Source organism: Varanus komodoensis, unplaced genomic scaffold (genome assembly GCF_004798865.1).
Source record: "Varanus komodoensis strain SLA01 unplaced genomic scaffold, ASM479886v1 scaffold22, whole genome shotgun sequence".
Taxonomy (NCBI): domain Eukaryota; kingdom Metazoa; phylum Chordata; class Lepidosauria; order Squamata; family Varanidae; genus Varanus; species Varanus komodoensis.
Window position 1 is genome coordinate 5,877,040 of NW_025335606.1, and position 25,299 is coordinate 5,902,338.

At 42.8% G+C, this 25,299-nt stretch overlaps 2 protein-coding genes across 5 annotated transcripts in view; one reads left to right on the forward strand and one right to left on the reverse strand.

Annotated features, from left to right (window-relative positions):
• The window catches only part of PIAS2 (protein inhibitor of activated STAT 2), a 46,149-nt gene extending 38,968 nt beyond the window's left edge, over positions 1-7,181 (reverse strand). The window contains exon 1 of the mRNA XM_044431534.1: positions 7,098-7,181. Coding sequence (XP_044287469.1) covers positions 7,098-7,109 — 12 coding nt within the window. The 5' untranslated portion in view covers positions 7,110-7,181. The remainder of the gene's footprint in view (positions 1-7,097) is intronic.
• Positions 7,116-25,299, forward strand: part of KATNAL2 (katanin catalytic subunit A1 like 2) — a 34,452-nt gene continuing 16,268 nt past the window's right edge. For 2 of the 4 annotated variants that reach the window (XM_044431535.1, XM_044431539.1), the window contains exons 1-7: positions 7,116-7,320; positions 17,422-17,492; positions 19,714-19,880; positions 20,678-20,714; positions 21,325-21,439; positions 22,711-22,809; positions 23,554-23,652. In XM_044431535.1, coding sequence (XP_044287470.1) covers positions 7,270-7,320; positions 17,422-17,492; positions 19,714-19,880; positions 20,678-20,714; positions 21,325-21,439; positions 22,711-22,809; positions 23,554-23,652 — 639 coding nt within the window. In that variant the 5' untranslated portion in view covers positions 7,116-7,269. The remainder of the gene's footprint in view (positions 7,321-17,421; positions 17,493-19,713; positions 19,881-20,677; positions 20,715-21,324; positions 21,440-22,710; positions 22,810-23,553; positions 23,653-25,299) is intronic. The other 2 variants (XM_044431536.1, XM_044431538.1) reach the window with 2 other exon arrangements.

Genomic DNA, 25,299 nt, shown 5'->3' on the forward strand with positions numbered 1-25,299 from the left:
GCAGTTCAAAGCATCCTTCCATAGTACCTAGACCCAGCTTAGAATGGTCTCCCCCACACCCAGCAGTATTTTCCATAGCATTTTCTTTGCTTATTAAAAATTTCATAGTCACCTTTCTTGGAGGAAAGAGCCAAAGACAACGTACACTAGAATTCAAACCTTAAATTTGAAAACAGCTCCAATTTGTAACATGAAACTGGCATCCTGGTTCCTCTGGGCCAAGAAAGGGTTATGACTTCAGCTTTCAGGTGTTATCATTTCTGATACATCCAAGGTCTTGGGAGCAATTCACTCCCTTTGTGAATCACTAATGAGCAGCAGCTGGAGCAAAAGGGTTGCACCAAATGATTGGAGATGGACCATTGCGGGGGGGGGGGGGGGGGTTGGGGGGGGGGGCTGGCTCTTTTTTCCATGAAAGGGGAGTATGAAATGGTTAAGAGGGGGGGAAAAGGGGGGGGGGGGGGGGGGTGGGGGGGGGGGGGGGGGGATTAAGGCCGGGAATGGAGAAGCATTTTGTTCCTCTTTGGGGGTTCCAATGGGGCCTGCTTCCATACTGAAGAATCCTGTGATACCCTGCAAGCAACAACCCTATAGAAAGAAGAAATTCTGTGTGCGGATTAGTGATTAGCTTTGTTGTTTTTGGGTCCAATTGACACAACACAACCTCAGGATTGGCAGCGGTGAGGGGGATTGGCTGGCTTGATCTGTAGAAGTGCTGCTTTCCTTACCCATTTTACCCTGTTTTATCCATTTTACCTGAATGTTTTATTCCCTCCCACTCCTATGTTTTATCATTTCAATAAACTTGTTTTATTCCCCTTACTTGGATGATCATGTGCTAAATAATGTCTGGTCTGGGAACTGAGGGTCAAGAAATCTTGGGCACTGTTTGGCCCAGTTGGTTGGGGGGGAGCAAGGAATCCCTGTTGGCTTTCCGTTACACAATTATGTATTAAAATACAGTTGAAATTGTATTAAAATACCTCATACAATAATTAAAATGGTACAGACAACCATAAGAATTCCACTAAGATTTTAAACAACTCACTGCTGCATGCCACCAAATCCCCGAGAGTGGAGGGAATGAAGCTGGTGCTAAAATGCTTTCAGCTGTTCACACCAAGTGGGCCTTGCTGGAAAAAGTATGCCACAATTAGGAAACCACCACTGTGAAGGTCCTCTTTTTGCCATCAACCAAACCTACCTCAGAGGCCAATATTAGACTTAATTATTATTGTATTGCATCTGAAGTCCACTTTTTTTTCCTTGTGTGAGGAACCAAAGGTAGCTTGGTAGGTTCTCCTCCTCTCCATTGTATCATCACAACAACAACAACCCTGTAAGGTGGGTTAGGCTGAGAATGAGCAAGTGACTGGCCCAAAGTCACCCCATGAGTTTCACACAAGCTAGAACTCAGATCTCCCTAAGTGCAGTCCAGGACTCTAACCATCACACCACAACAGCTCTCACATACTTTTCTTGCAGCCACACGCATACACACACACTCTTAATGTAGTAAAATGTTCCTCTGTAGCCAGCCATACCAGAACTTTGTAGCTGCAATTACATTTTAACTGCTGTTCCCACATGAGCTTGGAAAATTGTGGCAGTGCCACAATTACAGGAAAGAGCTTAATCACTGTCACAGCTGTATGGCAAGAAGCTACGCTTTTGAGGGCAAAGCATTATGAAAATCAAGTATTTGAACTTGGCCTCAGGCTAATTTCCCTAATTACCATTATAATCATTTCTTGCCCCAAAGCAGAAAAGGGTGCTTTCTTGAACTAGGAACCTAATATTGATACTTAGCATAAAGTAACAAAGAAGTACTACCCTGGTTATAATCAGCTTGCATTCTCTCCAATTAAAAGTTCTTTGTTTTTTTTTAAAATGGAAACAGATTCTCCATTTCAAACACTGAAATCCCGTGCATATTTACTTAGAAGAATGTATCAAAGAACCATGGGAAAATATAACCATGGAAACAAGAGAATTGCAACAGTAATTCATTCCAAAGTGACACTAAGACAGAAAAGTAGCATTTTGCTTTTTTAAAATTCTTCCCTTCCAGTAATGAATTCTGGGTTGGCACACATGATCCCACACACCTCTAATGCTGAAAGGAAGTTAGGCTGGGAAACTATGGCTGTGTTTCTTACGACACAACAGGTGACCATGTATGGTTAATATGGTTCATGGTTTTTAGCATGATTTACCTTACAATCAAGTGGCTTCTATACAATCATGGCTTCCATCCTCCCTGCTCGGTCCTCTCCTTGTTGCTATGTATCCCATTAGCCACTGTGCTTAAAATACAGTCCCAAGGTGCATTGCTCCCTGTCTGTCACCTGCCTCTTCCTCATTGGTCCAGTACATAGACCAATGCTGCTCTTTCCAGGGAACCGTGTGGTAGTTGCAACCAAGTCTGTGCATGGTTCTGTGTTCAGGAAGCATGACAAGCTATAGAACAAACCACTGAGGCTTTTTTGTTTTTGTTTTTGTTTTTTTTGGTATTTTCTAAAGACCACACTTAGCATGATGAACTATCTCAACTGGGTTCAGAAGATACGAAGCAACAATGCCATAAAGCCACCATGACTTAGCTGAACCCAACCAATGAGAACCTTATGAACTTCAGCAGAAAGTGGAGATCTGTACCTGGCTCAAATCTGACACCACTTACTGTCCCAAATTAGCAAGAGTCTGTATATTGCACCAAGTTGTGCCATCAGAACTTTCCATATTCCATTAAAAAATCCTGCTCTACATTTATTCTGTTTCTCTAAGAACCTGGAATTGCTACAAGAAATGTAATTAATTTTAGTAGAAATACATCATCCACTCATAATAGCATCACCATTACCCCTTTATTCAATAATTATATTTGCCCTTTAATTATGACAACATACCAAGTTAATATTTTCAGGAGGTTTATAGAAAGACCTCCCAGATAGTTTTATTTTTATATGCCACCTTTCTGTGAGACCAAAGCAACTTACAAAACAAATACGAATATAAAATCCAATAAAATGGAAGGCTTGCAAAACAGTAAAATGCCAATCAAGTGAAAACACATCACACTAGAATTATGCACATTCCTTCACACTTTGCAGGGCATTCCACTGCCCAAAAAGTGTGTGCACGTGCACTATGTATGGACAGTTGTACATTATGCATGGCTGCTTTCCTGCATATTTTTAAAGATACTTGATCTAAAGAATAAGTTAGGACCCTGAAAGAAGTGCTTAAACCAAAAGGCACTAGCAGATATACATCTTAAGCATTCTCTAATCTTCATTTTTCTGTTGTAAACAATAAACATCAATAGAATATAACTCCAATTGCCTACATTTATTTCTTCCTTGTCTCTTCCACCCCAATTTTCCATTATTTTCTACTGACAGCAACTGATAGGGAACAGTTTATTTTTGCTTGTGAATGTCTACTAGGTGCCATACACACCAACAACATCACATTTTATCAGAAGCCTTCAGTAGTATTTACAGTGATCTGAAAAAATCCAAATACATAGATGTAAATCCAAGTATCCATCAGTTTACAGCATGATGCATTTAAACAGGGTGAATTTAAATCAAATCAATTTAAATCATGATTTTAATCACAGTTTAAATACCAGTCAGTAAGACTAGATTTAAATCATGGTTTAGCACATATGCCTGCCTTACCTGTAAGTAGAGGAACTTCATTAAAATATTCCCAACCTGAGTCTCTTTTGCAGCCTGCTGCCATTATAGGTGTTCTCTTCCAGGAAAAGAATAATATGAAAAACCTCAAGCTATACACAAAAAGATCCAAAGACCTGTGCAGCATTCTGCTCAAAGGGTTCAATTTCATTTTTCTGCCTTGCCCCTCCCTCCTCATACTTAGCTTTTTGTGCAGAGCTCTTCCACTCCCAACACGCTTCTATTCACTGAATTTTTTGAAACTTAGCACAAGAGGTAAGGGGTTGATTCTTTGTACATGGATTTGCAAAGGTACAGTTGCATTCAGGTCTTTTTCTTGACTCTGTATGTTTATTTTATAACATTTTTGCTGTGAGGAAGAGGAATGTGATCTCTGCAGAAACAAATTCACTGTGAATTTGTGTCTGCAGAGATCACATGAATTTGTGTCCACAGAACTTTAAAACCATGCATCTGTGGTATCTTCTGGATAGAAAAATTGCCCAAGAAACTTACATAAACCTCTGAAGGAGCATGACATTGTGAATAAATTAATAGAATTCATTTACCAAAAAAATTAAACATTGCATGATTATACAGCTTCATGCTACATAATTAAAAACTAATCCTTATCTCATGATGAAATATCTTTGGACTATAATGCATCTTAAATGGAAAACTACCTTTAGATAGATTTTTTTCTCCAAAAGCATTTTATTTAAAAATTGAATTTAAATTTTAAAAAAATCAATTTTCATTAAAAATAAAAAATTGATTTTTATCCACCCTGTTTTTAAATAAACCTTGTGTGTGTGTGAAATTTCTGTTGCTTTTAGTTAGGTTACCAGATTATTTTTATGGACAGGTTTCACAAGAAAGTCAGCTGGTAAAACTTATATCTCTGTGGCTATTACTGTATTTCATGTGGAAAAACTCCTCCTGTTGGTTCTGTGCCATTAAAACAAGCAGACAACCGAATCAAAAAGAGCAATTCTAATTTCTAGAAAATTACAATTAACACTGTAGGATAGCTTGTTTCAGCAGGATTATGCAAAATGGACTTGAAATAACAGACTATAGTTTGTCCCAATCTTTTGTTGCTGTAATATGCAAGTGGTGAGAATTCAAGACTGGTACAGCTAATGAGCTACCGAATACAAGCTTTTAAAGGGGAAATATTCATAGGGTATAAAGTAATTGTAACGAACTCCGAAACTAATCCCTGAGAATTTACCTGGGACTTCACTGTTGAACTTATTTGCAAATGTGGCAAACCAAACCCTATGAATAAGCCAGCAATACATTCATATTAGAATTAATGGCACTCTACTACAATCTTCCCACCAGTTCGCATAGCTCATGGATACAGAAGCTATTTAAATCCATAAACAATAGAAAATGTATTTATGGACAGAGATATTCACAGCTGTGTGTATGAAGACAGAATTCTAAGACTGAATGAACTTCAGCTGGTCTCGCTTTCTGTTTTCGATCTTCTGGAAGCAACGAGAATGGAAGGGAGAATAGTTAGAGAATCTCTGTGTTGTTTTCTTTGTGGCCTTTACTCAGAAAGTTGAATTAGGAGAGTTGATGTAGCTCCAACACTGAGCCATGAATCAGGATGCTCCCTGGTCTGACTCACCTCCACTCGCTTAGGTGACCTTTGGCAAGTCTCATTCAGTCCATTGATTAATCAGTAGTAATATGTCATATTTTTCCGTTTATAAGATGCTACTTTTTCTTAAAAGCATATACTTAAAAATGGAAGTGCATCTTATACATGGGGGCCACAGGAGCACTGGGGGGGGGGAACTGGGGGAGGGGGGGGGGGCGGCGAGCACACGGGGTGGGCGGCAGCAGCTTGCTTGCTGGAGATGGGTAGGAAAAGTGGGGGGCGTCCTATACATGGGGGCGTCTCATAGACGAAAAATACGGTATTTGAACAGTACTCTCATGCAGACTGTGTGTTAAACTATACCACTCTTTATTTGTTGTTGTTGTTAGTCGCAAAGTTGTGTCCGACCCATCACAACCCCATGGACAATATTGCTCAGGCCTTCCTGTCCTCCACCACCCCCCAGAGACCACGCAAGCTCACACCGACTGCTTCAGTGACTCCATCCAGCCACCTCTTTATTATGCCACTCAATTCATAGATTTCAGCTATGATATTACATACTATGATGGGGTTTTAACAAGGTCCTAAGTTGTATTCTTATTGTTGATTGTTTAAAATACCTTAGGTATGTGTATGGACATGCTATGTTTTATTATGTTTGTATGTAAATATTTTTCTGGTTAGGAATAATACTGTATTTTATGGTTTTTATGTTTTGTAAACTATACAGGGCACTTTGATTATTGGGCAGTCTAGAAATGTAGTAAATGAAATGAAATCGCAGCACTCATCGGCCACAGACAGTATGACCAACGATAAGGAAAACTAGGAGCTGTGGAACCCATGTATGCATGTTCTGGACTACATGGGCTCCACTTTAATCTATATCAGGGTGGCCAAACTGAGCCACATGCAGCTCTTTTGAATCTGTGTTGTGGTTCAGCACCCGCTTGCCACTTGCTGCCACTACCTGCAGGTGCCTGCTTGCCGCTTGCCGCCCACTTGCGGCTCTCAAACATCTGACATTTAGACACCTGCAGGACCCATTTGGCCTAGTGAGCACTAACACCTGGAGGTAGTTTTAGCAAGTCTAGTTTTTATGGACATTGCTTTGAATGATTCCATGTGGTATATTGTAATTGGATTGAAATTGGAAAGAAAGCCAGTCTTGAACTTAGAAGAGCTGGGTGGGGCTGTCATGGACAGGACAGTTTGGAGTGCTTTTCTTAATAGGGTCGCCCTAAGTCGGACACAACTCGACAGCACGTAACATTAAAATTGTATGCTGCATTCTATTGTCATCTATTTTCTACTAATATACCTTGTTTTTATGTATTGTTAACTACCCAGAAACCTTTGGTTATTGGGCAGTATGGAAATGAAAATAATCATCATAGTACTAATAATGTACATACTACATTGTGTAGGGCATGATACAGCTAGTAGTATACATACTACAAAAACATTATGTAGAAGCCATACTATCAAGCTGGTTCTGAGCTACCTCCAGCTCTCCAAGCTGCTACACAAAAGCCGCACATCTCGAACCCGGCCCGGCCCCTGCGCTCACACAACGAGAGAGAGAGAGCTCCGCCTCCTTCTGCCTAATCTAGCAGAGATTCGAAGGTAGGCTGGGCAAAGCCCCTCTCTGTGCAGCCATTGGTCAATCCCTCCACTTTTCCTGCACTGACAGGCCCGCTGCTTCAAGAGCTTCCGCCATTCACCGCTGAGGTCGTGATTGGTCAGTCTTTCTGCCCGTCCCGTACCGCCACTGGCTAGTTCTTTACTGCACTCACCTGTCCTTTCATTGGTTAAGCCTTTTGTACGCGGAGCCGTTGATTAGCCAGCCCTTGACACTGGCGAAAGCCTCCTCTGGAAGCCGCGGGCGTCGTGCGGGTCCCGATCGGCTGTGACGCCCTGAGCGGAGAGCGGGCGGCCTTCTCTAGTCTGGAACACCCCGCTTTACTAATGGAGCTGACCTACCAAACGTTGAGAACGACGTATCAGGCCAAAGAGGCGGTGAGTGGAAAGCTAAGCCGGAGTGTTGTTTCTCTGTCACTATGGCAACCCCGGCCGCGGGGTGTCCTGCGCACGCGCGAACGCTTCGCCGTGGAGAACGAAGTTCTTGGCTTTCTTCATCTTGGCCTGAAAACGGGGCTGTGCGTTCTTTTGTCACGGCTCCGTTAGAGCAGTTTCGCTAACTTTAAACTTTCGTTGACTTTGTGCCTTTAACTCCTAATTCCCCAACCTCGCGCCTTTCAGATGCGTTGGGCTGCGACTTCCAGCATACTCCAGCCAGCCAGAGATAGAAAGTCTTAAGGTGGCACCAAAGGCTGACACTGTAGGCACCAAGTGGGCTTCATCTGGTAGATGATTTGATAAATGGGGGCACCACCACTGAATAGGCGATTTTCCCTGTTGCTACCTTCTGAGCCTCCCTCAGAGGCCTTTCACAATGAGTGTAGTATACATATAGCCTCATGATGGGAAAAGTGTTGGGTATTGTGGTATTACATTCAATATTGTGGCCCTATGCCAAGGAAGACTGAATAGGTCAGACCTTGCACCTTGAAACATTCAGACAACCAGTGCAAATGGACCAGAATTAGTGTTATATTTTCAGAACTTCAGGACTTTTCTCAATCTGGCTGCCATGTTTTGACAAGCAACAACTAATGAATTGTCTTCAAAGGTAGCCTCATGTAGAGTTAGCTTGGAGGTTACCAAAACATAAGCAAAGCCAGGTTTCCCCTGTACAGATATGGGCATAGCTGGTCTACCAGTGGTAGTTGATCAAAAGCTGCCTGAGCCTCAAGTTTCAGAGAAAGCTCCAGGAAAACCTTCAAATGACTGAACTTGGTCTTGCAGAGGGTATGCAACCCCATCCAGAATAGGTTAAGCACCTACCCTCCTTTCAGGCCACTCACTAACGGTATTTCAGTCTTCCCTGGGCTGAGTTTTAGTTTAGTAGCCTTTATCCAGTCCACTGTAGCCTGGCACCACCATAGCTTGACTACAAAATGAAAAGGAGTAATATTGCTCCTTGTTATCAACATTCTAATTCAATGCAAGGAAATGTAAAATGATGCAGGATTTTTTGGGGATGGGTGGACGGGGAATTCCAATTTTATATACACTGAAGGGATCTGAACTAGATCTGACTAAAAAAAAAAAGACCTAAGAGTTTTGGTTGGTAGTTCAATGAAAATACCTTTCCCAGTATGTTGTTGTGGAAGAGGGAAATTCTACATTAGGCATAATTAAGAAAGGAACTGAAAATAAAATTGTCACTATCATGTTGCCCTTATTCAAATCTAAGGTGTGAGCAGGCTTGGAATCCTATATACAGTCCTGCTCTTTACACCAGAAAAAGGATATTATAGAGAATATTGCTGAGGTTTCTTCAGGTATTTAATGGAGCCCAATAACAACTTTTTTATTTCTTTGTTACATTTATATCTCACCTTTTTTCTTTCAAGGAACCCAAGGCAGCTTACATTATTCTCTTCCTCCTGCTGTCAAACTTATTCTCACAACAACAACCCTGTGAGGTAGGTTGGGCTGAGAGTCTGTGACTAGCCCAAAGTCACCCAGGGAGCTCCCTAGCTGACTGGCAGCTAGAACCCAGGCCACCTCAGTCCTGCACTCTTAACTGCTATACCACACTGGCACTTTTAGCATTCTGTGTGAACTGACCTGGCTCTAGAATAGGGATTGGCAACTTGTGCCTAGTTCCATGTAACACTCCACCCAGCCTAATGTGAGTCTGTCTCTCCCCCGGCAGCCCTGTGCATGGGAAGGTTGAAAGACAGTTACCCACACACATTTTGCTATGACCCCACAACTGACTTCAGTCCCATGCAGCGCCAACATATGGCTCCCCAGCTTATTATCTATTTAGGAATATGGCCCTCAACAAAAAAGCTTGCTCACCCTGATGTAGAAGATATCTTTGAACCATATAAAGTGTGTAATGTGGGCTTCTCAGCAGGTGGGTCTATGTGGAAAGCATTTTCTGATGTACTAATTATGTATGAAAATCACTGGCCTTCCTGATCCCCATTCTCCAGATGGTGCTGGTCAATGTTTTTCTGCATAGGTTTGGTCAAGTAGCATTCACAATGGATGGTCAATGTAACTGAGGAAGTTGTACATTATTGACTGGCCTGTAATGTATATGAAACTTCTTGGATCACATTGTCCAACATGCACTGGTGGTTGTGTACATCTACTGTGCTATCAGTTTGTGTATCTCCTGTATGCCTTATTGCAATTGTGTGCAATTACCAGCCATTATTTGTATTCACTAGTTTTATTTATTTATTTATTTATTTGGGATACTTGTATTCTGCCCTATTCGCATAAGCCACTTATGAATAACATATGCATGAGGGCAAAGAAAGCAGAAGAAAAGGCACTGTATAAAATCAAAAGAGGGCCGGCAGAAAGCAGACATGGCAGATGTACAACTGGCAGTGTGGTCATTAAATATATATTGAAATGCTTTTGCCTGTCTTGAATAAAAATGCAGACCTTTAAGTTAATAGTAATGTTTTGCTGTATGGTTAATGCGCATGCATTGAACATTCCTTGTTTTCATTTAGACTTGCTAATTAGATATTTAATGAGACTCAAATGCCCTTTTGAAGATGGAAGGGGGGACCAAAATGTCCAAGGACTATGATAAATGGAGAACAAAACAGGTCTGATCATCCCAGCTTCCGATCCATTAAAATTAGCAGAGCAACATCAGTACCTTTTCAGAGGGAAAAAAGAACCTTGAGGAATTATCTGATTGTAATATTAAACCTTGATTGCATGCTAATTCATCTTTTGGCAGCTGCAAAGAAAACAATGTGTGGCATTTTAAGAAATGAATGATGTGCTCTGTAAGCATTGAAGCTAATTAGGGAAGCACTTTTAGCATTTAAAGCTAGCTCCTGTTTAAGTGCCTTAAGCTTTTATTAATTGTATGGACCAAAAACCCCTTATAGTAATTGAAAATTTAATTACACCCATTTTTTTGTTCTAGAAATGGGAGCTTATTAAACTTTAAACACTTAAACATCTATTGAAATACCAATGGCTGTAAAGTTAGGGGCATTCTACATACCAATTAAAGAAGCAAGCGTAAATCACTATAAACCTAAACTGAATTTTAAGTAATGTTTTGCTCTGTAAGTGCTTCTATGCTTTCACACATATATAAGATGTACCACTTCTGTCTTGGGTAGTATAGTGGGCTTGCCTTAACTCTGTTTTCGTTTAAAAATCTAAATATTGTGCTTAGAATAAATAATGGAAATCATGCAAAGCAGATGAGTATCACTGATCTACATAATTTATTCTGAATTAATAGGTGCATGGTATGTTTGAGTTTTGGCAATATGGGCAATTGAATGTTTTGCAAAAAGGGAACAGGGTCAGCATGAACTCAGGCACAGAAGAGAAGGAGCAGGACCCAGTGAAACAGAGAGAAGCTATTATCATGCTGCCACTGGAAATACCAAGATGTCCTTGTGTTTCTGAGCATTCAACAGGCTCTACTCAAGGAAAATCGAATGCCTTTCCATGGCCCCAAAGTCTAGAAACCTGAAAGCTTAAATATATTGTATTCATTCATTCATTATATTTATTTCCTGCCTTTTTTTTCCTTTCAGGGAATCAAGGTAGTTTACATAATTCTCCTCTCAGTCTTACCCTCACAGCAACAACCCTGTGAGGTAGGTTGGGCTGAGAGTCTGTAACTGGCCCAAAGTTGAGACGTTGGAAGCTTAAAGTTCTTGGCCACATGTTCATCAAACTTCTAAGCATATGAAGTGTGTGCAGCCCTGCACTTTAAAGAGGCTACCATTAGACCACACCTGAAGAAGGCCAACTTGGACCCAGGGAATGTGAACAACTACAGACCAGTCGCTAATATCCCCTTCTTGGGCAAGGTGTTCAGGCAGGTGGTGGCTGGCCAACTCCAGACGCTCTTGGATGAAACAGACCATCTTGACCCATTTCAATTGAGATTCAGGGCTGGATTCAGAACAGAAACTGCCTTGGTCCCTCTCTGGGATGACCTATGATTGGGAGAGAAATGGGGAGTGCGACCCTGTTGGTTCTCCTGGACCTCTCAGTGGCTTTCAGCACCGTCTACCATGGTGTCCTTCTGGACAGGTTGGCCATGTTGGGAGTAAGGGGCACTGCTTTGCAGAGGCTCCACTCTTGTTTGACTGACCATGTCCTGAAGGTGGTACTGGGAGATTACTGCCCTGTGCCATGACATTCATGCCATGGAGTTCCACAGGGCTCTGCCTTATCCCCCATGCTCTTTAGCATCTACATGAAACCATTGGGAGAGGTAATTAAGCGGTGTGGGCTGAGCTCCACCTTTCTTTTTCATTGGATACAGGTGTGGCAGTGGATGAATTGGGGTCTGGGCTTGATAATCGATTTGATGAGGGCTAATAAACTGAAAATTAATTCAGGTAAGACAGAGATACTGTTGGTGTGGGGTTTGTCTGTTTGGAAGGGTGACACCTTGCCTGTCCTGGATCAGGTTGCACTCCCCCTGAAGGGCAGGGCTTGCAGCTTAGGGGTGCTTCTGGACTGAATTATTGCTGGTATTTCAGGTGGATTTAGTGACCAGGAGTGCCTTCTGTCAGTGAGGCTGATATATCAGCTGTAGCTGCATCTGGACAGACAGGAAATGGCAACAGTTGTCCACGCACTGATATCCTCTCCTGGATTATTGCGTGGGGCTTCCCTTGAAGATGGTCCAGAAACTTCAGTTGGTCCTGCATAGAACAGCCTGAATGCTAATGAGGAATGGCAGATACGAGCATATAAAGCCAGTCTCCCACCATCTTCACTGGCTACCAGTTGAGGGTCAGGCCTAATTCCAGGTGCTAATGTTAGTGTTTAAAGTCCTAAATGCCTTGAGGCCAGGGTATCTGAAGAGTGCTTCTTCCCATATGAACCCACCCAGCACCTTCAATCTGCATCTGAAGCCCTGCTGAGGAAGCCCTCTCCTCAGGAAGTAAGGAGGGTGGCAACAAGAAGAAAGGCCTTTTTGGGAGCGGCAGCCTGATTCTGGAATGAACTCCTTAGAGAGCTTTGCCTGGCACCTTCTTTATACTCTTTTTGTTGTCAGGTGGAGACCTTTTCATTTTGCTGGTATTTGTTAACCTGTTTTTAATGGTATGTTAATGATATGGTATTTCTTTTATGAAATTACTAGTTCTGTTAAGCTGGATGCATTTTTATTGTTTTAATGTTTTGTTAATTTGACTTGTGTTTTTATACTGTTTTGTATTGTTGCAGCCTGCCTGGGCAAGGCTAATGGGGCAGGTTAAAAATCTAGTAAGAAATAAGCAAGCAATTCAATAGGGTGAGCCTATGGCTCAGAGGAAGTCACAAACAGATGGATGTTAATTCTTCAGTGTTTGGTTTTGGAGCCTACATCTGGATTTGCCCCTCTGCACAGATACATAGTTTACATACAATAGATTGAGGATGCCTGAACTGAGAAAGCACATGATCCATTTTGTCTGGTAAGGAAGACAACATCCCACATTTGTGGAAGTCTAAGATGTAACAGGATTGAGCTACCAAAAAGAATGTAACAGTACCTTTGTATGGGACAAGCCAAGGTCCTTCTGGCTTCATTGTTGTCTGAGCTCCCAACTTCTCCTACCTCTTGTGCTACCAGTTCTAAGGACAGAGAGTGACTTGCTAAGATCAATGTAATGTTACTGAATATGCTAAACTTCTCCCTGCAGTGAAAACTTAAACTAAACATGTTAATTTGGAAGTAACCCTTGATACCAGTGGAGCTTATTTGGAAAAAACTTTCTCAACATGTGGCAGCTACACAGTTGTCAAAAGCAGAGTGAAATAAGTTAAATTATATGGAAATCAGTTTACACACTGAAATGTAACCTTGGCATATAATTTCTAAACAGCCTGTTATGTGCTGAATTGTTCCCTGGACATCAAAATATTTTGCTGCTCATAAATAATAGAAGCAATGAAGTAATTCATGAGAAAAGTAGGTGCAGTAAGAAGATCAAGGATAAAGACCTGAAACAACACAGTTTTAAAAGGGGCAAATAATTAAGCAATAAACAAAATAATTTAAATATAAATGCCTCTTTGCCCAATTTAGCTCTAGTTGTTCTTAAGCAGGGTACTTGTGATGAGATATACTAACTGGGGATGTGCAATCCACTGCATGTCCCATTGAAAGCAATGTCATATGGCAGCCATACTTGGAAATACATCAGATTTACACCTGCACTGTCTGATCTAGTGAATAACCATGCTCATTCTCCTTAGCTATGTTGGGATGTTTTGGACTACAGCTCCCATAAATTGTTTCATTGGCCATGCTGGCTAGGGCTTCTGGAAGCTGTAGTCCCAAATACCTGGTGTGTTTCCAAAAATGCTCACAATTTCAAGCCTTTTGTTTGGATAGGTGCTGCAGTGCCCATGTTTCATGAGCAGACCTTCACTTGAACAGTAGAAGTCACAGCCCACTGTTCCTATCCAGGATGCCCAGAGGGTCTCCCCCACTTCGACCCTTTTGGAAGGATCCTGCCGGCGGCTGGTTTGCCACCACGTGTGTGGAATACTGGACTAGATGGACCTTTGATCTGGTCCAGCAGGGCTTTTCTTATGTACCATATTTTGAAGGGCTGAAGGAGAAGTGTCCTGTTCTGTGGGAGATTCCACTGTCCTATGCAATGGCTGGCAGCGTGTGAGAGGTGATGGACGTGGTTCTGGTGGACATAAGGTTCGGAACCCTGGATAGAACTGGAGGTGCAGCTTCAGGGGTTGAACAATTAGATTCAGGACCATGGAGAGCAATCATGCAGCCTGGTGAGGCTGGGTTAGCGTTGAGGTAGGCAACTTAATACCCTGCAGTTATTTTGGAGTAAGCTCCCATAAGCCCCGCTCAGCATGGTCAATGGTCAGGTTTAACAGCACCCACAGCTCTAAACATCTGGAAGGCACAGTTTCTTACTCCTGTCTTAGAATAACGGGCAGTGTTTTAAAGCCAAGTTCCTTTTCGTCTGGGTGATGGAGTCTTGTGTTGGAGGCTCATTGGAGAATGGTCCCCAGATTCCCCCTGCACGGTGGAAGATCCCAAGGTCTGCTGTTGAGAGACACTTCCTGGGGATCAGAGGACAGGGTGAAGAATGAAATGTGGCGGGGGGGGGGGCACTTGTGAAGGTCTGAGAATAGGTTTTAACTCCTCGGAGTCACAGCCATTTAAGACTTAAGTTGCAAAGGGCTCTGAGCTCTGCCTGGACCATAACAGGGAGGAGGAATCACCACCACCCCAGTTCGACTGTGGAGGGAGCCTTCTGCCAGTAGGAGGGGTTAACAAGATGCCATTCTGTCAGACCTGGAGTTTTTACATTGAACACCTCAATTTTCCAGCTTCAAGTGCAGTTTTTTGTTGTTGTTTTTGCATGAAAAAAGTAATACTGTATTTTAAAATTTATAATATTTTGTAAACTGCCCAGAATACTTTAGCTTTCGAGCACTATCTAATAACAATACAAATTGGAATGTAGATTTTCTTGCTCAAGAAGGTAAGGACACTATCCTAACCCATCATCAGCAAAAGTGCTACAACTCCCAGGATTCACCAACTGGCTTTCCCCCATGGCTTTCTGGGGCATGCAAGGAGTGTTAAAGCATTTTCCTCTGTCCAAACATGCCTATGATGCTGTCCTAAATGACTGATCTATTCACTATTTCCCCCCTAAAAAGTAATATGTAAAGCATACTTCTTTTTGAATTTTAAAATTGGTAGCACTGCGCACTTTTAAGCATGAAATGATTATTGTTCCACTGTGAAGAGTAAGAACTGAGGTGCCTACCCCATTTCTTTGTTTCTGTGTGAGTACCGCTTGATTTGACTAGAAATAAGCCCAGATCTTTTGAGAGCTGGAGTGGGCAATCCCCTCAGAGGATAGACAGTTCTGCTTTGCCTCACGTCCAGTGCAGATGCAGAAGAATGACCTGTTCCAACAGAGGCTGAGTAGAAGGAGATGAGCCCAGAGCATTGACTCATTCAGAGATACAGCAGGCAGTCTCTTGGGTGGATGTGTGGTTTGGGCTCCTAGCAGCCTATTCTTGTATCTCTAGCTGTCTTTTTGCAGTAGTTAGTGTGCCTTAACATAGTTTTGGAACTGATGTATTACTCACTATCTTCAACTAAGAGACTAATATTCATTTTCAAAAATGCTGAGAAATGAAATATAGCTTTTCTTTTTGAACCACTAGGTGGCTCTCCATTTCCTACAAAAACAGTCACATTCCTTCAGCTGAGCTAATTTTCCAAAAAGATTAATAATTTCATTCCGTAACATTAAGGGAAGTGACTTGCTTTCTGTAGAATATGATTGCAATCCTAGATGTACAGTGCTAGTGCAAGCTTATGTGTTTCCTCAGAAGTAAGCCCCAGTGAGTTCAGTGGGGCTGGCTTCCCAGTAAGTACATATGCAATTGCAGCTTGTGTTAGCCTGTTTATAAAACCCATTGATTTCGATGTAAGCTGCATGTATATACCATGTTTCCCCGAAAATAAGTCCTAACTGGAAAATAAGCCCTAGCATGATTTTCAGGATGCTCGTAATATACCCCAAAAATAAGACCCAGTTAACATGGTAGCATGTCTGTTGCAACACATGATAGATGTATTGAATTATAAAATAATGTTACTATACAATTAAATATAAATAATATTATTGACATAATACTTAAAATAAATGATGATATACATTATAATTAAGTATTTGTAAATACCAAAGCGGGCGCCTTTGGACAAAAGGTAAATGCTAAACAGATGAACGTGAGACTTATTGCCAAATGACCAATCAGAGTACAGACACAATGCACAAATAGTGTCAATATTTCATGTGTTGCAACAGATGTACTTAATGCATGGATTGAAATTGCAGGATGGGTGCAAAAAGGAAGAACTATTCTGTTGAGTACAAGAAAGGAATCATGGAGGACTCTCGGGGCAAGAATCTTACGGCTTTCGTAAGAAAAACCTGAAAATAAGCCTTAATGTGTCTTTTGGAGCAAAAACTAATATAAGACCTGGTCTTATTTTGAGGGAAACACGGCAGCTAGTGAATTCTTTCAATATATACTATTATTTAAATAGTGCTGCTTCAGTATGATTGAGTTTTTATCATTTATGAACTCCAGTGAGCATCCAGTCTTAAACAACCACAACAATGATAACAGTGTGGAATGGAGAGACAAGGAGAGCCATGTGTAAATATGGGCAGATGTACTTATATTTTGCTTGAGTTCGGTTATAACTACCAAATGCCTAAAATCATTAAAGCCAAAACTCTATGAAGGTTAACAGTATTCAAAATCCAACTGAAAAGTCTTAATTGTCCCATCATATGTAAGATTCCTAAAATTTACCAGGTTTACTAAAATTTACTAGTGCTTGTTTACATAAAAAATAATGTTTTAATAGGAGGCAGTGTATATTGAATTCTGCCACTTACAGATTTTTAATATCTATTTAGCCCTGTCAGTAAAATGTCAAAAATGAAACCGCCTTGTTTATAGATTCTGTTACACTACCACACCTGTCTTCATGGGCAGCTCTTCTCCTGTGCTTTGAAAAATTGTACATTCAGTTGGCAGTATGCTGGCAGCAGCTGCGCCCTGATGAGCCATGCTGAAAAGGTCTCCTGGTAATAGTTATAGACTTAATATTGAAAAACAAGGTTAAAGAAGCAAGCTATAGTCCTTCAGGAACAAACCTAGTCAAAAAGAAGTTGTAAGGACTTCAGGCAATATCTTCTATGGTTCCAAACTTTTGAGTTGCACAAAACTCCGGGGCAGAATTAAGGGACAGGCAGTTCTCAGCTATATTTGGAAGAAATACATTTATAAATGCACGAACAGATTGTTCTTCTGCAAGTACAAATCCACTAGAGTACATGGTAATTTGCAGAATTTCGTAACAGGTGCATACGCATTCACACACACACTAACGGGTGTCTTTTCCTAAGAGTCATATAATCTGCTATTAGCAGCATTTGCCTTATATAAGAGGAGTATATTATAAACTTTCCCTTTTATTTGCAGGAAGCGATTCGGACAGAAGCCCGTCGAAAAAACCTTCTTATTCTGATTTTACATTATTTAACTGAAGAAGGGTATGACTTCTTTCACTTAATGGGACAGACTTTTTATTGTTTTCCATTTTTGCTTTGAAATGAAAAATATAGTAGCAAGGATATAATAGTAAAGAAACCTTGCTTCCTTGTCCGCTTCTTACTATGGGTTGCCTACTCAGAATTAAGCCCCATCGGTGGGATTTTCCCCAGTGCTTGTAGTCTCGGTCATTTATGGTCTACAGAGAGAACACATTTTTAAAGGTTATCTGCCTAGTCATCTGGAGCAGATTTGCTGTTTTCAACAGGCAAGTGGGTAATTACAAGCCTTGTTCTTCAGGTTACCTGTTAACAATTTGTTAATATGACAACAGATTTTCATTAGGTCTGTGCATTTTTCCTAGCTCATGAGAGGAGCTGCTGGTTGAGGACTAACTCAGAGGTTTGATGCTTGTGATGAAAGCTTTAGTTGACTGGGCTACTATGAAATGGTTGTAATCTTCACATAAATAGGGTACAGGGTCTTTCAAAATGATATAAGAACCATTCACATGGCACATCATGACAAGTGACTCTGTATGGTTTCCACGGTGCAGTTTTTTGCCCGGATGTGCCAGAAAGATGATTAAATGGTTGCTGTGTTACCATGATTTCTGTTCTCCTTGCTCAGTCCTCCTGCTGTTGGCATGAATCACATCAGCCACCATGCCTGAAATTCAGTCCCACACTGGATGGCTGGAGTAGCTCCTGCAGCTGCCATTCTTTCCAGTGGACTTTATGGCAGCTGCAGACCAGGACCATGGAAACCATGCTGTGGGGTTTGAACACCTGGAGAAACCATGGCAAAGCATGGAAACAGACCACTGCTTTTTACTGTGGTTTCAAGAACCCAAACATACCACGCTGAAACACCACAGCAGGATTTGGACAACACAACAGGCCATCCTGCCCAAGCAACCACCATGACTTGTTGTGTCATGTGACCCTTCCTGATGTGTATATAATGTACATGATTGATAATGGTGTGGAAGAATCAATTCATCAGAGACTGTCAAAGAGGGAGAGAAAGGGGGGGGGGTGCAAACAAAAGTGAAGCCAGATAGTTAGGAGTGGTGTTGGGGTGGAAGTTTGGAGTTGCAGCTGGAGTGGGTGATGAAGGGCAACACAGAAGGCAGGAAGGCAGTGGAGCAAATCCTTGCGCTATACCTTTAATTAAAATGATCACAGTACTTCCCCACTCCAGTACATAAACCTCCCAGAGAGCTTCAGCGATAAATAAATGAAAATGACCTCCACAGCAACAGGTATAATAATATAATAAAAGCCAATCCCCATTTTATACACCCGTAACAGGGCTGGCCCAAACCATTTTAATGGTTGCAAAAGGTTAACAAAATGACATCCCTTCTCCTTCCATGGACAGAAATGTCTGAGCCGTTAAATGAATCTGTCTTCAACACTGAGGATGGTGTAGAACTGATCCTGCAGTGCACCTGAAAGAAGCAGACTAAGCTAGGGGCCATAATGCAGGCTGGACGGTGTAGTGTGATGCACAGGTCTCTCCATACCTGGTTGCCTCCTCCCAGCACATGCTGCCTGAGGTGGCTGCCTCCCTTGCGTAATGGTAGGGCCAACCCTGCTTTGAAATGAATGACAGTAGAATGCTCACACTTAAAGAAGGGGCTGGCTGACTTCAGGTTTGTGAAATCTGCATATTGTCCCCTGGGAAAGGTCTGGATCAGCCTATTTAAGTAATTTTATCCTCCTCTGTGGGTGGCTTATATAAGTGCAATGAATGCAAGAACAAATAATTAGCACAGTAAACATTTTAGCTAGCTTATATAAAGCGGTCTCACTGTAGACATCAGTTGGAGGCAGTCGCAGTGGCTAAGGGCCAGTTTTTCCATTGGGCAGAGTGAACCATGGTTTCAGGCACGGCATTTGGGTGCTATCTGCTGTGCTGCTTCAGGCAACAAAATGACTTGCACTGGTCCTGGCAGGGCCGGTTGTACCATGAAAGTTCAGAGGGCGCCTCAACGTAAAGCAGCTGCTTTTGCGAATGCTGCACATGACCCCCATCACTGATGCCCTGGCAGTAATATATTTGATTACATCAGTGATGGTTCAGCAGGCAAAGTCCTGCATTATGTTGCCCTTTGACCTCTTTTGTATTAAACTAGTTTCTTGATTTTTAAAAAAGAAATCTACTGTATCAGATGAGTCTTGTCAATACTCTGAAATCTCTGAATCTTGTTGTTCCCAGGTATGTTGATGCTGCAAAGGCATTGGAGCAAGAAACGAAGCTGAGCTTGCGACGCTTTGAAGTTTGTGATAACGTTGATCTTGAGACGATTTTGATGGAATATGAAAGCTACTACTATGTCAAATTCCAAAAGTACCCCAAAATTACCAAAAAAGCCATAGATGCAAGTATGTAGTGCTGTTCAGGAAGAGTGCTTCCCCACCCCCATTAAATTTAAGTTTTATTTCTTCCACTAATAGTGAAATGGGTTTTTTAAAAAGTCCCAAACAAGTGTAAATATAGCAGAAAAAGGAAAAATGGACCTCATAAGCTGCAGTGAGGGCTGGTGATGGAGCTGCAAAGGCAGCCTGCTCATCAGGATTGCCAGTGTGCCATGCAGAACGTGGCGTTTCCCATCCAGCACCTATGGTCAGCAAAGGATCCCATCCCGGGGAAGCCTCTGATAACAACCCCCAGGTGTGGCTTTGGCCCTTGGAGGCAGCTATCCGTGGTGCTTGCCCAGAGCTGCTTGGCAGGAGCAGCAAGGGGATTTTGCTTGTGTCATCCCAGTCTGGACAACACGGCAGTCTTTGTGGAGGGTTCTGAACCCTACAACCATTAATAATCCAGATAGGGGTTGCATGATCCATTAGGCACTTCAGCATCATGAGCCGGGTTGTTGTATCATGTGACCCATTCAGAGTCAGCTGTGATGTGTGGGAGATCCTAAAAAACGAAGCAGAGGGACCTTCCACAAGCAGGGACCTATCTCTTCCCAAAGGTAGTTTCTGGATCCACGACAGGACCTGCAGATTGATGATGGATGATTTTAGGAAGATTCCAATATGTGCTGCGTGCTGCCCTAGGATATAAAAGGCAGCAATGCTCTGTGTTGAACTGCGGCATTTAGGGTTCTTTTTTTTTTTTACTTTTTAGAAATAAAACCAAACTTCCCTTCACATGCTTTTCCCCCCTCTCCACACAGCAGATAATAAAACCCGAAGTGGAGTGAAATCCAAAAGGTAAGACAGCCCCTGCAAGGACAACATGAGGTAATAGTTTTTGTAAATGTACAGCCCATTTTAATTTATGCTTTCATTTGTTTAACTTCACACACACATGGATGCCACTGTGCGCATACACAGCCACTCACTTTGGCCTCTGCTTCTGTATGATAGTGAAAATAATGTGAAATTGTGGTAGGCTTTAATAAAGGAATTGGTCAACGTACATTCCAGGTAGGTAGGTAAGTCTCTTAACTGGTACATTAGAAGAGACACATAGGTAAAATGTTATATTGCACTGGAGTGTCTTACCTTGATCAGGACGATAAAGAGTTAGCAAGAATCTGGAGCAGCCCATGCTGATCGTGGGCTGGGGTGGATTTGCACAATTCCCCTCAGCAGTACAGCTTGTAGCATCATACAAACCTGACCAAAGTGGGGTGTTACCTGTGGAGCAACAAAACAACAGGGTTCCAGCATATTTTTTTCTTCATGACTATGTGACTTGGACCAGTTCTGCTACAGTGTCCCTGTAGGGTCATAGATGGGAGGGTGGTGGTGGGCCTTTTTTCCTTCCCAAGACGGGTTGTAAATTGGACACCTCCCAGCAGCTGTTTTTGTATCTTAGGGCAGCAAGCAGCACGTATCGGAATCTTCCTAAAATCACCCATCATCAAACAACGCAGAGGCCGGTATCAAAGTCTGTGCCAACTAGGACTGCTGACTCCAAATCTTCCAGCAAGGTGAGCCCTAAACAAGTTGAGATTCTTCACTGGTTCTTCCCTTTACACTTAATTTTTGAAGTGCAGAACTTCTAGCCACCGGAGAAGGCAACTGATAGCTTATTGGGACTGATATATATAATTTTATAGAGAAAGGTGATGCTGTGACCTTTGGTTCAGCACAGGGTGAACAGGCAAATCTAATCGTACTGCCGTTCTGTGCCAGCCTCAGCCTGGCTGGTCCAGTAGGAAAACAGTTCTCAAGACATGGAACTGCCTAAGGGCACAAAACTATGCAAGTTTAGAGAGGGAAAAAATCCTGCATCTTCCAGCATAGCCCAGGGTTTCTCTCTTTTTGGTTTAAACTCGCATAGGATTGCACCTTAGTACTGTTAGATCGTTGGACCATCTAGGCCAACAACTCTGACTGACAGCATCTCTTAATGGCCTTGGAAGATTTTTCCCAGCCCCAGTGCTACAGCTCCTTTAGACTGGAGATGCAGGGGCTGATGTGATGAAGGGGTGTGATTTATGGCATCGGTATGTTTGCAGTCTGGTATGTGAGCTTATAGAGTTGTAGCCGCTTCAAAGGTGAGGCGTTAAGGAGAAGCATCATTGCTTTCTCTTCCTGGTGCATGCTGGCAGGAATGATGCCAGCTGCAGTCCTGCATGTCTTGAGGTCATCAGGCTGGGGAAGACTGCTTGGGATCTGCACCCGTCTACTGTGACTACAAGTCACAGATATTGCAAACTTAGTAGAACTCACCGGCCTGGATAGCATGTGATATTAAGACAGTACATATATATGCCTCAGCAAGACCAAATGAAGGCTTACGTGCTTCTTCTCTTCTCTCTTCCTTCTGCACACAGAGGTGTACAATAAAACATGGTTCAGTTTCATTTTTCTTAATTCCTGGCTTGTCATTATATATGGACCAGGAATTGTGTCTTTAAGCAAACTCTAGTCAAGTGCTGATCAAACCATCAACAAACCCTAGATTATTTTGCTGGCTTGCTTTGAACTGTGATTTTTGGTTTGTATTCACCTGCAATCCAAGAATCAGAGAAAGTGAAGCGTACTTTATTCCTCCCAATTGTGTGGGAGAAGGAAAAGGGTGCACACAAGCACGAGGCTAATTCAGTCACCACTAAATCCTAGCTCAGTGTTACAGACATAGCCATTGCTTCTGCTGGGGATAGCGTGGACAGAATTATGGGTGATTCTAAAACTTGTTCACTTGGAAGCCTCAGCACTGTGTAATTTGAAAGTTGCTTGTTGTTTTTTGCTGTAGGAGAGTGAAGACACTTTAAGCCGAGCAACATCTGAGTTTGGTTTAAACGTATCGGCAATCCACGGAGGAGGAGGTGGAGAAGGCTCTCATCCCAGAAGGGTCAGTCAAAATTGACATGCATGAAGGAAATTGTGAAAGATTTTGGTGTATCCAGAAGGAGAAACTGTTACAGAATTACAGGTTCCCAAGACCTGTTCCTTAGTTCAGAATACATCTTGGTCTGGGCTCTTGCCAATTTGGACGGAAGATTCCTAGGCACCACATAGGGTCAGGTTGTGGGACAGGACTGCCATCAGCACCCAGGATCCTTGGAAAAGTGCTGGGGCTTGAGCACCTGCTGCTGAAGCCTGCCTCATTCCTGCCCTAGCAGAAATTTACATTTCCCTTGATCCCTCGACATAGCTGTGTACTGGAACACCACAAGAAAATTAAAGGGCGGCTAGACTCGGCAGCCTGGCACTGCTCAGCGTGAACTCAGGCAAGCCCTCCAGGGCCCACTGATGGAAGAGGGGCATGCCAGAGGCTGCTGCGCCCAGGCCTCTTCAGACCTGGAGTCAGTCCTGGTGGGAAGGCACAGACAAAGTAAGGTGGGCAAAGCAAGACCGTTGTGGCAAGGACTGCCACAATGCTCTGCCGCTCAGGCCAGAGAACAAACGTGGCTTTGAAGCTCTTGTAGGGGTTAGGCCTGACTGCATGACTCCCTCAGGCTGAATGCTGTTGCAAGGGCTTCCTCGCTGGTCTGGCCAGTTCCTGTTTAGCTCCTGCTTTAATATCCTTCACATTCCAGTATCAAAATCTGTTCTGAGTTTCAGACCTGGCAAATGCTCTTTGTTTCCCTTACAGGGCCAGATCATCGACTTCCGGGGGATGATCCAAGATGCTATCAAAGGGGCATCTAATGAAATTGCCTTGCACAGCCTTAATTGCAATCCAGATCCTTCAGTGAGTGCTGTTCTTTCCACCTGCTACAATTCCTTTAAGTGATAGCAGATGGTGACTAGGAAACCGAACTGGAAATCGGAGTATAACATGTGATGACATTGGTGTGCGTTACTTGGTGCATTTAAAAAAAAAACTTTATTCTTCAAACTGGAAAAGCCAGAATTTGGAAAAAAAGCCTGCCAGTAACTTAGAATGGCAGCCTAAGAGTTTTGAAGAACTAGTGGCCCCAGGGACTAGGCCTGAGGGGAGGGATGCTTTCTGTCTCTGCGCAGTAACCAGGGCTTTATTTTGAACAGTCCTGCCCATCCACTCCCATGTCAACTGACATGTAAACAAGGACTTCTTAACCTCTTCCCTGTGTCAGGGCTACGCATTGTGCTCCAGAAAAGCAGAAGGCCTGAAAGCATTTGTGGTTTGTTCTGGGTCATGTTAAGCAAGGCAGAACCTTGGGGAGCACAATGTCCAAAGTGCTGGCTGGAGTGGCCGCCCATAAGGAGTGCAGTCCCAGCAAAGGGCTTCTGTCAACCAGGGTCTTAAATGGCTGGCAGAACTTGGCCTTTCAGTGCCTGCACCCCACTTGACCCTGGCTGCAGTTTGTAAAGAGCCAGTCGCTGCTTTTGCAGTCTCTGGTTCTTGCATGGCAGAGGCGCAAGAGAAGCTGCCAGGGAGTCATCCTCGGAGTCTGATGATGAGAGGACCATCTCCTTTGGCCAGGAAAGCGCAGAAGGGAATCCTGAGGGCTTCCCCTGCAATGGGTTTAGCCGCCTGTCCAGTTGAATTCAAAGCCGGAAGAGAGTTCTGAGGCTCAGAACTAGGGCCCTGACTACAAACTGTCAGACAAATCATGAGTAGAGATCACCCTTTTATGCACCTCCTCTTCTCAATCCCACTTCCTCCATCCTGGCTCACCCAAGGTGTAAGCAGCTGACGTGCAGAGAGGGAGGCTTCCCTCAGAGTCTCAGGGGCTGCTCTATGTACCACCCATGTCTTGGTGAAGGCCACTCAATTCCTTGTCCAGGTATTTGTCCACCTGGCTCAGTGTTGTCTGACTAGCAGTGGCTGTCTGGGGTCATGGGCAGAGAGCAGCCTTTTGTGCCACCTCTTTCCCGATCCTTTCAGCTAGAAATGCAGAGGATTGAATCTGGGACCATCCACATGATTTGCACACTATAGTCCCACTGCCACCCCAGCAGGAAGTCCTTGAAATGAGGGGCTATGATGAGGAAGATAGGAAGGCCCTGGGAGCTGGTTTCTGCCTCCATTCCATGTTGTTGTTTTTTCAGCACAGTTGACCTCCAAACTGGGAGGCTCCATGGTTGTATGAAGATGCACGCATGCATGCATACATACATATGTGATCCTTGGATCATGCATTGGATTCAATATCCCAAGTACAGGAAAATTCCCTGTTAAATGTCTCCTGATTCAGACTTTTGGGAGAAGGTTTGTGAGCCTGATAAAATGGGGCTGAGTCTGAAGAGGAGCTGATATGGAAAATACTAATTCAAGATGGTGTTGCATGTTTAAAATCCCATTTGATAGTGTTTCTAGATGGATGGATGGATAGTATCTTACATCTGCCTATATTCCCTTTCTTTCTCTCCTTCCTTCCTTCCTTCCTTCCTTCCCCTCCTCCCTCCCTCCCAT